This window comes from Coloeus monedula (assembly GCF_965178545.1).
Source record: "Coloeus monedula genome assembly, chromosome: 3".
NCBI classification, from domain to species: domain Eukaryota; kingdom Metazoa; phylum Chordata; class Aves; order Passeriformes; family Corvidae; genus Coloeus; species Coloeus monedula.
This window is the reverse complement of record NC_138783.1, coordinates 99,460,329-99,474,679: the sequence shown is the minus strand read 5'-3', so window position 1 is coordinate 99,474,679 and position 14,351 is coordinate 99,460,329. Positions and strand designations below refer to the sequence as shown.

The 14,351-nt window shown below is 39.7% G+C and overlaps 1 protein-coding gene across 2 annotated transcripts in view; it reads right to left on the bottom strand.

Moving 5' to 3' along the window:
* The window catches only part of TBL1X (transducin beta like 1 X-linked), a 193,046-nt gene that overhangs the window by 34,939 nt on the left and 143,756 nt on the right, over nt 1–14,351 (bottom strand). For both annotated transcript variants that reach the window (XM_082278853.1, XM_082278854.1), the window contains one exon: nt 2,171–2,316. In XM_082278853.1, the coding sequence (XP_082134979.1) occupies nt 2,171–2,316 (146 nt within the window). The remainder of the gene's footprint in view (nt 1–2,170; nt 2,317–14,351) is intronic.

Here is a 14,351-nt window from a genome sequence, read left to right as displayed (position 1 = left end):
TAAACTTTTAAGCGCTGTTTAAGTTAAAGTTTAAGACTTAATACAGACTATACTGACTTAGCTTTTCTTCGCTTTCACTTTCTTATTATCTTAAATACAGGGGAAAGATTTTAGTAGTCTTTATAAAGTGCCTTTTTGCCAATCTTCTGCAAACTCCCTTCAATTCTTTGAAATAATAATGATCCAGTGGTGAAAGCTTTGTTCTTGAGAAAGAGCAAGTAAGAACTGGAAATGGATAGATAATGTAGATGGTAAACAATATAATCTTCAACAGGTAAGAACAATTAATAAAGAAAAATAGTTGCTTGCCTGACTGGTATGTTTCTGCTTAACTAGTTGTTGAATTACCCCTTATAATTATAATATTAAGATAATACATACTTGTTTCCTCATGGGGAAGAAAAAGTAGGGAGACAGTCATTAGAGAAGAAAACATAATCTCTCTTTCTCCTCAACGTTTTTTTATGTCTCTGCCAAAATTTATTTGAATCTTGACTCAAATTCTTGCTGCACAATAAACAAAATGTTTGCCAACAGATCCTGACATCTTACATTTTCATATGTAAATGTGCTCACTGGACTATTTACATGACTGCCTTTCAACAGATCATAAACAATAATTTTATACACACTAGTTTATAGTCTTACTGATTACTTGCCACTCTTAAGTAATACACGTAGAAAAGAAACACACAGAGAAGCATTTATGTAGCCCTTACTGGGATTCAGATGTAGCAAGAATGGCCTTTGCTTTGCTGTAACATACTTAACAGTACGTATTTGAACAGAATCATTGAATGGCTTGGGTTGGAAAGGAGCTTACAGGTCATACAGTTCCAAGGTCCCTGTCGCGAGCAAAGACACCTTCCACTAGACCAGGTTGCTCAGGGCCCTGTTCAACCTGAATCAAACCATGATGAGAGCAACATAAATCTTACTGGTGACAACAGGCATATTTTCAGATTATTCTCTCATTTTAGGGAAAGTCTTGAAGCTGGGTAAGAGCAGGCCCCTACAACCTGACCCGCTATAGGTGCTGTTCAGAGCTGGAAGTTTCTAATTGGGTAGCTCCAATTTCAGGCATGAGGCAAAATGTTAAGTAACAGCAAATTGAGACAGCTTCCTAACACTGGTTTGTTATTACAACTGCATCAAAGTGCAGCTTGGCGTGAATGTCAAATGTCATTGCCCCAGTTAGAAAATAACACATACACAAATCTTATATACAGTATCGAGGCATAAGAAGAAAAACCATACAGAATGTTTGAATAAAATCAGTTTCCAAACTACACATTGCAAACGGCCTTTTCTCTATTTTATACTCCTTTGTTCTCACCCATGCTGTTCACATGCTACATTCAGGTATATAGGAAAAAGCAATAGCTTCTTTGTATTAATATTTTTTACAGATGTTTGTGAATCACAAATATCTATCATAAAAATCTTGTAATGCAGTACTTGCTTATCTGTCACGCTTCACTCCCTCTCAAAGCACCATGTCTTTAAGGATGGCAGGGCAAAACCCCTGGCTTTTCCCACATCCCTTCTTTGTTTCCCCTGGCAGTTCAAGGAGAACAGAGGCAGTTTGTGGCTGCTCATACAATCCCTGCAGAAAACCTGCACCCCAGCCACAGTCAGAATTTACACGCACCTGTTTCACCATGCCTCATGATGCCTCATCTCACATGATCTGAGCCAAAGTCACTGAAATCACTCTCCAGTGACCTTTGTGGATTTTTGATCAGGCTTCTCATGGCTTGCATGTTCTCAGTGCTGCCTGCTAGGAAGTGTCAGGGAGTGAAGCTTTAATCTATGCTTCAGGTTTTTCCTGCCAAATTCTGCTATAACCTTGAAAACGCAAGACTGTAAACACAGGCACCTTTTCTTGTTTGCTGCAAGAACCTGCGCACCCTGGATTTGTTGGCTGGGGTAGCAGAAACACCACTAATATCCATCTAAGCAGTGCAGAGAATGCCTCAATGCCACAGCTAAAAAACTGTAATGTGTGTCTCTCTCTCACAGCTTTCTGGCTCTCTGCTGGGATGGGGCAAAGTACGAGGAATAAAATTAACCCAGATGAGGAGAAGCTGGGGAGTGGCTCGTGTCGGGGCTGCTGGGGTGTGCTGCTCAGCACGTCCCAGCGCGCGGCAGTGGCAGGGCTGGTACTTACCTCATTGATGCTGATCTCAGCCTCCACATACTGGAGCCCCTTCTGGAGGATGGAGATGAGTGCGGCAGGTGGCACTAGTGTTCCGTTGATGTTGGACTGGCTGATGTGGCTCTCGATACCGAAGGTAAAGGCCGAGTGGGAGAAACCTGAGAGCAGGAAAAGGAAGCCATGACATGAAATCTAAATGCACCAGTCAGATACACCTTCACGGTCTAAAAATAATTCTGTCCTGATATCTGGGAGATGCTACCGTGTAAGCAGAACGATGTGGGCTGGCTGCTCAGAGCCAGGGGGGTCAACCAGAGCCACCCTGACCACCCATCCCCCTCCCCTGCACATATAGGGGAAGCCATATAGAAATGGAAACCCATGCAGAGAAAAATAACTGCACTAACTGAAACAAAACCCCCCAAAACACATAGACACCAGCAATCGCCACAAGGGCAGGTCCAGCTAAAAAAAAGTGCCTCAAATCTCCATTTCCCTTGCTGAATTTCAGTGTTGGGTGTTTGCTGAAGCTGTGCACTTAAATCCCTACCAGCATGCAAGTTGTACAAAATCAAGGTGTAGATGCAGCTGACACAGGGGAGCCATTCCCTCATACTAAGGGAAGAGACTTCAAATCCTCTGCTCATTTATTGCTTAGTACAATATGATGGGCAGAGCACTGATGTTAAAATGTGAAACTACAAGAAGGCCATTCCTGTAAACCTATTTTCTGTATGTGAACAGCAATAGCAAAAGTAATTAATTGGGATCTGCCACACAGCAGATGACAAGCCAGTGAGGTGGCCTGTACTTCAGCCAAAAGTCTTTCTCTTCCCTGTTTCATTTTTGTTATTGTCTAAGTAAGTGGCAGTGAAGGTGACAGCACTGAAAAGTAAAGAATTTCAGCAGACAAACTTTAAAGAGTGCTGCCTTAAATTGTGGCTGAAGCTGCTCAGAACTGTTGCTGGGTATGGAGGCAGGCGCTGCAGAGCGACTGTACGGAGGGGCAGCTGCGGGAGGGGGGGAGGGGGAACAGGATGTAGATATAACTGTAGGAATCCATTTATCATCACACTGTCTCCAGAGCATTAATCTAACATTAAAAGCCTTGGAGAAACCACCCATGCACTGTCTCAAACAGGAAGAGCCCTCACAGTCTCCACCAACTAGACAAGAAAAAAAGCAAACAACAAACCCCCCCCAAAAAGAAAAAGAAAGCAGCTTTCAAATGAAAATACTTCAGTTAAATATAGCTGTGCCTCTTCCCCTTGTCAACACTAGTTTCATTTATAGTTTTGTCCGTTAAGGGATTTCCCCCATATCACTGCAATGTCCAATTGTGTGCAGGCTGGGGATGTGATTTTGGGCTCACTCTACAGTACTGCTTTCTTTCTCTCTTTTCAAGATATTTTTCCAGCTAGCTCAATTATTAACATAGATAGCTAGCAAAAACAAGCTGAGAAACAGAATGCCTCCCACATTTGAAACCAAAGTATGTATTTCTCCGATTCTCCCCTTCCCCCTACACATTTTATTTTGCTGCTACTTTTCTCTTTTTCCTGGTAACAGCCTCCATCTTCTCCCTTCCCAACCCTAATTTTCCTTCCTGGCACTCTCCCAGTTTTGGGGGATGCTTGGGATGCTTTGGACACTTCTTAGGAAATGGCAGGTCCACCTATGAACAGGATTCCATAGGATTACAAGGCATAAAAATAGCACAGATATAAACCCAAAGTGAAAAACTGCAGTATCATTTATGTAATCGCATGTCCAATTCTTACTTTGTACTGCTCTTTATGTCCTGGTCTAGTTTATGAGCTGCTGGACCTCCTGCTGCAAAATAAGACTGTAAGATCTGCAGGGCAGTGTTTTTCCCTCGTTATTAGTTTTGTAGGACATCTAAGCCCATTACTGGGCATCACAACGAGGAAGAAATCAAGCACTGAGCATACACAGCCTGCACCTGAGAGATCTAGGGCCTGATCACCGAACACTGAAGTCTCTATGTGTATCTATAAATGCATGGCATACAACTAACCAGAATTAGCGAATCAGATCCCTCTTAATTTATATTTTTGTGTATTTGAATTAATCAACAGTGGCAACAAATCTTTCTTAAAACAGAACGACTTAAAAATGCATGACAAATAAATTGGCAAATGTACATAAGAATGAGAAAATTAAGCTGTTGTCCAAGAGCACTAAAGGTGACTGCTAAAATACCCAGCAGCTGGTTTGCAGGTCAACAGCTCAGAAAATTGTAACATGGTCTCTGATTAAAACAACAGGTGGATGGCATAAAAATGGCAACCAACTAACATGGATGGAAAAAATAAAAAAGTGGAAAACCATGACTGTGGATCTGGGGCAGGCATAATTTTAAGTATGATGTTTTACACCTCATTATTCCATTTTGTATCTTGCAGACTTTTTAGTTGGCTTCTGGCATATCTCAAGCCCCATCTTTGCCAGGACACAGATGATTGTGCACACAGCTAAACCTCTTTGTTCAGTCCTGATCCCCAGAGAGCAAAACATCTCACCTCATAGCATGTGAAAGAAGAAACTTCTCAGTGCAAAACTTGTGTTTTTGCAAAGAAACTTGTTATCTTACTGTTTCTCTCTATGCTGAGAAACTATTATGAAACATTACCAGTTAGATGAGGAAACACAAAACTCCTGGTACGCTGTTACTGAGGAACAATCTCACTCACACACCTCCAGCAGTTGTGAGAAACTTTCCTAAGATTTTATTTGACAAGATCGGATAGCAAAAATCAATGGAGCAAAACTGTTTGAATGGGTGCTGCTGGACACGGTGCTCCTCACCCCTCTTGAAAAAGTCCTCCCATACAACTGTAGTTAAAAGAAAAACAACAGAAACATGCCAACCAGTCCTCCAACAGATAGCTGATTCCCTCCTGATTTCTTGTATTACCACAGTTATATAAGGCTCATATGAAAGTGGACTGGTTTTAGAAGTATCTCACACAGTCAACAAAATTCTCAATGAAGCTGTACCTACATCAGGTTTCTGATAACACTGAAGAATCACCTGAGCTTTATTTTTACAGTTACCAGATGTCATCAGTTCTCTTCAGGGCTCTGCATTCAAGTACACTGAATTACACAGCAAAGTTGCAGCTCTATAGTTCAGTATTACAAAAAGGTGATTTCTATTAAACAAAGGCAATTTTTGAAAAATGTTAGCTTCTTAACTTGGCCCTCCATCTAAGATCATGAAATTACACTGGGGATGCAAAGCCAAGACACAAGCACCACCCCCACTTCCAGTCTGTCAAGGCAGTTGGGGAGCATGAGCAGAGACAGAAGGTGCTCTGCAAGTGGGGATCTGAAGAAAGGATGTGGTAGGGATGATGTGAAATTACAGCAGACACAAACTGAAAATGCCGTGGCAGCAGTGAAATGAATGGAAGTTGCAAATCCGTGTCCGTATGCATTCTTTCTCATAAATTCTGTCACTCTGGTGACTGCAATAATCACTCTATAAAACAGAAATTTCTATTCAAATAGCACCAGTAGACAAAATCTTAGTGCAATAAACCCTTTGAAGACATATGCAGTGAGACTATGAGCTTTTAAGGTTAAAAGCATGAACACAAAACACACTGAACAGGTTTCATAGCAGTGAACCAGTCACTTTTGCTGTGACATGACCAGTGCCCTAAATGGCATCTTTCAGCAGACTTGAGAGAATGGCTTCCAGGTTTCTTCTGCCTCAAAAAAGATGGGAAAACAGAAACCATCAAGCTATGCATAATCTGTAAATACATTATCATGTATGAAAAATAAACCCAAATGAACAGTGCACATCTTGGATGATCTTGGTATGAATGGAGGTGATTTAACTGTGGAATAGTTGGACTTGAAACATCTTACAGAGCATAAAAGCAGAGAGGAAATAATGAATGCAGAAAACAACTACTTAAATGACGCCCCATACCTAAAAAATTGTTATGCCAAGTCAAAAATAGACTTGAAAACTGACTGAAATTCCTAATTGAGAGATTCCCACACTTTTTTTTGTACTGACAGTGGTAACAGGTCCCGGTTCTGTGCTATATCTTTTCCCACACTGAGGTGTCTGTATATACTCTCAGTGGTACATACAAAGCCATTTGGGAATTCTTGCCCTAGGCAGTGCCAAAAAATGCATATGTAGGACTGCGTTTTGCAAAATTTCACTGATAGGTTTTGCTATAACTGCAAAAATGGAGATGATGGAGGATTTTTCCCTTGGCTGCTCCTTTTTCAGTTAAAAATGGCTTCCCTTTGAGGCTAGATTTGTCATTGATCATAAAATGACTATGTTTTATTTAATGAACACAAGGATGCTTGTTGCATGCTTGTTTGATCTGCAGGCTACATAGTTTTAATTGTTTGCGATATGCCTGGCTCACATCAGCAATGCCTGTCAAATCTAGGTATAGCAAAGGCAACTGGGCAGCCACACAGCCTGGGGAATGACTTTTCTTCTCCAGAGATGTGTCTCACATCCTCTGGGAGCAAAGCACTCCTCCTTTTAGGCTCGCAACTGGGGTGATGTTGAGTATTCCCCAGGCTGGCTCATCGGGCACTCACAGCTCCAGATAAAATTGACATCCACCAAGTGCTCATTTCCCAATCTCTTTAGCACCACAAAAAGCATGTTTTTGGAAAACTGAAACCTTGAGTTGTAGCAGCTACAGTACCTACTTCTGTGTTTGTATGGGTGAGGGGAATGACAAAGAGGGGTCTGTGGAAGCAACAACTTTTGAACTGTTTCAGTCTTTGCTGGTTACTTGGGAGTTACCTTGGGGATGCCCTGATGAGCCATAGTTAAGTGATCTGTTGAACAAAGTTTTCTGTTTGTGAGCTACATGGACTTAATTTTCTCTAGTTAATCTAAATAGCTTGCTGTTCAAATAATTTTTAAAACCCACGTGTTTTTCAGTTATTTGCAAATTACTTGGTTCAATTACACTATAGGATCCTTCGCTGAAACATTTACTACTGTAAAATGAAGCAGAGAATAAAGAATTATGAACATCAAATTGCCTTTTACACACACCTTGGGTATCTTGATGAAGCCTCTATCCCAAGACTGAGTACAAGTAACAAGCCATTCCTACAAATCTTTGTGTAACTAATGCCCTGTGTGGCCTTCTGTTCTGGAAGATAGTGAGATTTCATTTGGAGATCTGTGTCATTTCCTTCAATAAATTTTCCTATTTCTTTAACTCAAGCAGTGCAGACTGAGGTTTGCAAATACAGACATCTTAAGTTCAATTTCTGGAAATCACTAGATTAGTATGTTATTACTTTAAAAAAAGAGAGAAGAAAAACAAAAGGCATAAACTATTTGACAACCCCTTTTTTTTCTCTACAAATTTAACCATCTCCACATGGAAATAACCAGCACTTCTTGTTTAATTGACTTCTCGGACATTGTGTTGTCTTTCTTTGTGGAAATTTCCAATATGAGCTCCTCTAATCCTCACCTCTGAAGTAACACAGTGTTCCCCTTCAAAGTATTTGGCAAGTAGAGGAGACAAAAATGAGGAAGGCTTTAAAATTTTTAAAACTTCTGGCTCAGCAGAATCAACCTGCAGCTGCTATAATGGGATCCACCAGCAATCTCAAGTTTTCTGGCTGCCCAAGTGCCTGTTTTCTTTAAGGTAAGTCTTGTATGTGGCACTAGTGCTGAGACTTTGACCAAAGAACAATTCATGCAAGAATGGAAGTCATGTTAGAGCTGACTACAGCTATACAGGCTGCATGGCAAAAAAAAAAAAAAAAAAAAAAGTTACGAAGGGCAAAGGAAAGTCATCTTTGTGACCATAAATGGGTATATGGGCAAAATTCCTGGGAGATTCAGAGACATCAAGCAGAAACATTCCACCATGCTATGAGTCAAAAGAAAATCATGTGCTGGAGGAGCAGACGTTCACATACAACCCCATCAGCTGCTTTACCATGTTACCAAACCCAAGTAACTCCAAAGCTGCCCAGACAACTGCTTGCCAAAGAAACCAGATGCAAGCAGTGGAAAAACATTCATCCCGAGTTTGATGTTTGGGTCCTGGGAGTGCCATGTAAGCAGGAAGGCAAGGAGGGCAGAGTGGTGCAATGTGGTGTTCTGAAATAAATTAGAGCCCCATCACAGCGGTTAAAACAAAGTCCACAACCCCCCTCCCCCCATGAAATACTACCACGAACACAATAATTTCCTCCAAAAATGAATGATGTACAAACAACACAGTTAATGTTAAATGAAGACTTCTGTAGGTCTAGATTTATCAATATAGAGAAGCAAGGTACATGTATCCCTAAGGGCAGATTTGAATGCAATTTATGTATGCAAAACCAGAAGCAAACAACTTTAGTTAGAACAACTTTATTTTCTTAATTTGGGGTCTAGCACATGCTAATCTAGTTCTTGAGGCAAGTGACGTAATTTCTTGTCCAAGAGGATACAATGACGCTCTTCACCATACTTCACTGCTGCTGCCATCTTAGCCTAGCATTTTCTCTTCTATATGATGCATTGAGTGAGAGCTGAGAATGTAACATAGATCCCCATCCTTGCTTCTGCTCAGATTTTTGTCTAAACTGAATTATGTATCTGTAAAAATTATATGCAGAGGCTTCACAAAAAGAACAACCAGTTTCTTTGAAATATGTTTGGTCACAGTAAGTGTCTGGTGCCTTAAGCCACTGATAAGATCCTACCAACAGTTACAAAAAATAACGGTGGACAAGAATCCTACACCAGATCTTGTTTGTTGTTCACAGCAGACTGAGATTCTTCTCTTAGTTGAGGTTTCTGTTTCTCAGTAATACATCCTAGAGTGCCTCTCTGGTTTTGGCAGTGCCTGCTTATTTTGAAGACTTACCTTTGCAATTACATAAAGGGCTTAACAAGGACACACATTAGCAATTTAAAATAGAGAACTGCAGTTGAAATATATTTTTAGAAAAATCAGCTGAACAATAGGGCTTGCACATTTGTTTCAAGATTAGGATTGCTAAACGATTAAAATTATTTCCAGAACCCTGGGAAATGTGTCCTGTATTACAAGCTCTTTCACAGTCACTGGGACGTATAAAAAAAGGATTCCTAGCTGTAGGTAAAATTACAGTATGTCTAGTTACCTAAAGTTTTGTAGAAGTGATTATTCACTAATATTAAATGTTACACCCTTTTTTTCTAGGATATTGGACCTGTTCACCTTCTGCCAAGAATTCAGAGTAAATGTCTGCTACCCAAAATTATTTTATTATGTGCCAAAGAATGTTTTTGGCAGGTATTTTTTTTTCTTTTTCATGCAGGAAAATATGTTGGAAAAGATTAATACAACTTGGAAATGATCTTTTGATGAGTGGTACTTGGCACTCACTGTTTCAGCCTTTCTGAGGGCTGCAAATTAACAAAAAGAGAAATACGATATAGACAGAAAACAGCACAAGCAATGGAAAGAGGAACTTATAAAAATCTCTTGAAAACAAGGTCTGAAATAATCCTCTTTTTCACTCACTCTGTGTAAATGAGAATGACAATTGCAAATAAATATCAATACAGATCTAGCAATTTACTGCAACTATGAGCAAAGTTTGAAACAGCTTACGAAGGCCACAAGGACGAAAATAGTATTTTTCTTCTAAATTAATGGGATGCTGTTATCTTTTAGCCCTGCCTGTGCAACCAAACATCCAAAGAGAGAGACATGCATCATTTTAAGGATCATGTTTATAGAAGAGGCTCTCACAGTTGTATAGACTTTCCTTAAGCTATGTTCTTCTCTCTGTTCTAACATGCACCTCAAAGTGGTGGCAAGTAGGACACCACAGGTGACACTCAGTGGACATTCAGGAACCTAACACCAGGATGGTTACTGTGGGTGATAACTACAAATGGAGCCCTAACACAGGATGGGTGTGAGGAGGGGTGGTCTGTAAGTTTCACTGCTCTGCAGGCAGAACATTCTCAGCATAGAGGTTATTAGTAAAACTTGCAAAGCTCCACCGGGCCTGGAGACTCAGACTGAAAAGCAGTAAAGTGAGAAATGTGTAGCACTGCACTGGTTTTACCAGCAAAGCCATTTTGACCTTTAGACACCTGTCTTCTACCCAATATGCTATTTTCTTAATAGCCTAAAAATACTGTATTCATGCAAGCTTTAAAAAACAGGATGTGAAGTGATCAGAACCAAAATGTGTGCCATGGAATAAATTTGTAAAGGTGTAATTGTTTATGTTTGTGCAACTTAAAAATCACTGTGTTTGCTCTGTCTCCAAGGTCCAACACTGTATGGCAACTTTCAGGCCAAAGAAAAATTGAAATAGCCATGTTTAGAAAACTGTGAAGAGACCTAAAAGGGAATATGAAGTAAGCAGGCTTTTGCAAATGGCAAACCCCCAAAATACTCAGTGTATTTCTTTCCTTCACATGAATGTAAAAATTCTGCACCAATTATGAAACAGGGTAAATAGAAAGAAATTTTCAAACGGACCTCTTGAACTGCACCACAAAACATTTGAAACGATGGTTTATACATTTGTATGTAAAGAGATATCTGGTCACAAAAGTCATAATTCTGTGCATATAAAACCATAAAAATGGGTCTCATACAGTCTCTAACATTCTTTTGAAAATTTACCAGAACAAAGTAAGACAAAACCAATAACCTCTTTACCTGTAAAAATACTTTTTCCTAACCATCACAGAAGTTGGATTTTGTGAAGCCAACCATCAAATACAGCTAGTATGTACTCAATGCTCTACCAAAAAAGTGTCCAGTTTGGTTTTGACTTGCACAGGTGCTCAGCTTCATCCTTCCCAAGATCTGTAGCTTTGTTAAATTTAAACAAAAATGCTTTGGGAACTGCAGCCCAACAAGGCTTGCTGCCTTCTAATGCTGACCCTGATTTTCTTAAAATGTATTTATTGTTTACAAAGAGAATAAATCTTTACTAGCAGAGACAGAAACTATGCATAATAATACAGTCTTATTTTAGAAATCGATTTGTCTTTTCAGCATAATCCATTCTCAAACAATGAACTATAATGTCAATTCAGAGTCAGTCCCACTGTTTCTGGAATCATACAGTCACTACCTTCCCAGTTTAGAAGAAATACAGGAAAGTAGAGGAGATATCAAAAAAAGGAGTCATGGTTTACTAAAATCCCTTATATACCCTTTTGATAATATACCATTTTACTACAAAAATATTATGCTGGAGGCATTACATATATACTATATTATATGCAGTATGTGTAGTTACAGATGGCTTCATGTTACATAGCTACATTCATTCTGAGGTGACTTTTATGAAACACTTTGATTTAAACCATTTTTTGGGTCAAATTTCTTAAGTCTTCTTATCCAACAGTCACTTTAACACGTATTGCACTCCTAAAACAACACTGTGGCCTTATTGATCTAAAATAATTCATGAAAACTCTTGTGACTTTTGGTCCTATGGTTCTTGGCTGATTCTATAGCCAACTTCCCATAAATCAAGAGATTTGGATCAAAACCTTAAGTTATTTTATTTTAATTGAGTAGGCTGGCCCTAGAAAGGATAATGCATCATATAAATAGGACTGTATGCCCACAAATCAGGTCTGTGCTAAACCATGAGAATTAAAAGTAGAGTTTGTTTTGCTCTAAAGCCTTACTATTGTACAACTGAAAAGGTGAAAGAACCCCTGCCTTCAGTCTTAACACCAGTTCCTGAAAAATAGTTAGCATCTCATTCATCCTGCATTTAGAGATATATATTCACCCATAAATTCATAAACAGTACTCTGAAAGAATTGAAAAAGAATGTTAAATATGTCCTAGCACCCATGTAATACTCTTTACTCAGAGGATTTCAACACATTTTAGGACTATAAACATTCAACATCTGCTTTGAGGTACTGTTCATAGTATAACTTTGCTTTCAAACAGGAAAAGTGAGGGACAGAAACTTTAGGGCCAGATATAAACACTCAGTTTTTATGTATGCCCTTGAAAAATGTATCACTTTATTTATTCAGTAATACCTGGTCAGCACCCAGTTACACCAGCACAGAAGTACCTGTGCAAAAAGAAGGTCAGAAGTGTCTTTATGCGGGTGCAGCTGAGGTTGGTCTGTGAGCTACAGTCACTCTGTGCTGCAGGCTGGACACATGAGGCCCAAGGGACTGCGGTAACATGAATGTAGAGACAAATAATGCAGCCACAGATTTGTCACTGAAACAACACTAAAATGTTTGTTTTATCTTTGGCTGGCAGGCTGTCATTTCAAGGGTGCACTTTCCCCTCAGCAAACAAAAGGTCTCCATCATCCCTGCCTTTAGAACACATCTATGTACAGAGCCTTGGGAGCATTGCAGTGACTGCCCTGCGGACCTTTAAGTACAGGTTGTTTAAAGGATCTTTGAGGCTCTCCAGCGTTGAGCAGAAGGTTGGACTACCTGAACATGAGCCAGCAGTGTGCCCTTGCAGCACGAAAAGCCAAGAGCATCCTGAGCTGTACTACAAAAAGCACTGCCAGAAGGTCAGTGGAGGGGATCCTTGCCCTCTGCTCAGCACTGGTGAGACAGGCCTGGAGCACTGCATCCAAGTCTGGGCTCCCCAGTACAAGAGAGACAGGGATATACTGGAGAGAGACCAGTGAAAGACCACAAAGATAATCAATAGACTGGAGCATCTGCCATACAAGGAGAGGCTGAGAGAGCTGGGACTGCTCAGCCTGGAGAAGACAAGGCTCACAGAGGACCTTATCCATTTGCAAAAATACCTGAGGGAGGTGCAAAGAGGATGGACACCTTTTCCAGTGGTGCCCAGTGACAGGAGGCAATGGACACAAACTGAACCACATGAAATTCCACTGAAACAAAATAAACCATTTTTTACTGAGGGGGTGATGTAAGTATTGGAACTGGCTGTCCAGTGAGGTTGTGGAGTCTCTCGATCCTTGGGAGATACTCAAAACCCAACCAGACACAGCGCTGGGCAACCTACTACAGCTGACCCTGCTGTGAGCAGGGGAGAGGGATTAGATGATCTCCAAAGGCTCCTGCCAACCTGAACTATTCTCTGATTCTGTCATCTCATCTACCATCCAGACTGAGCTCTCCTATGATCCTAATGAGCCAAATTGCAAGAAAACATAAAAAAAGGCAAAAGAAAAATCATTATCCACTGACTCTGCCATTCAGTGCACACTATTACTTTTACTGTCACACTGGACAAGTGCTTTTATTGACCAAGTGATTCATTCTTCTAATAAATTACTCCTCAAGGTATAGATTTTAATAATTTAAGGAAAAAACATGCACTGTACATTCTCCTTCTACCTAGAAGCAGTCTTCCTACACAAAGGAAGCAGTTAGCTTTGAAGCAGATTTAGCTGACCTATATATGCCAATCTTTCATGCTTTGCTTAATCTGAATTATTTTCAACATGCACGTCTCTCGTCTGTGACTCAGGAACTCTGTGCCATACACAGTTGTTCAAAAAATACTCTAAACATACCTCATGCAGGCAAAGTATGGACTTCAGAGAAAAATTACACAGGCTTATGTAAGTAAAGACTGTTGATCAGGAACCAATTCAAAAGAACAGAATACTGATCTTCAGTCATTCCCTACTGCCTGAGAACTTATACAAGCAAACTGTGATATTTACATTTTCTGTAAAATTACTTTGTTGAAGAAGAGAATTATTCTATAAAAAAGGTAGTTTCCTTCAAACTTCGTTACTTTCTTTTCAAAAAATTGCAGATGTCATTGGGAAAAAATTGTAATTTAGTACTATTCCAACTATTAGTATTTAGTTTCATCACAAGGATGAAATCACAGAAACATTGTAATATCAACATTTTGGATTCTCTCATAATTTCCAAAGGCAAAATGACAGCAAAATGCCTTGGATGTGGTTAACAGGAAAGGCCCATATTTGCACACGCTTAACTACAACGGATTTTGTGATTCACAGAAACCCTTTGCTCTATGCCCTTGAATATATGCTTAAAACCTGAGAGAAAATCTTTTTTTGTAGGAAAACAAGGAAAAACTATGAACCAGGCAGACCAATGTGCTGGCATAACCCTGAATTTACAGAAGGGAAAAACCTTTTTTATTAGCTGTCTTCATTTTTTATGGTTGGGAAGAAAACAAATGAAAATTCTAAAGTAAAA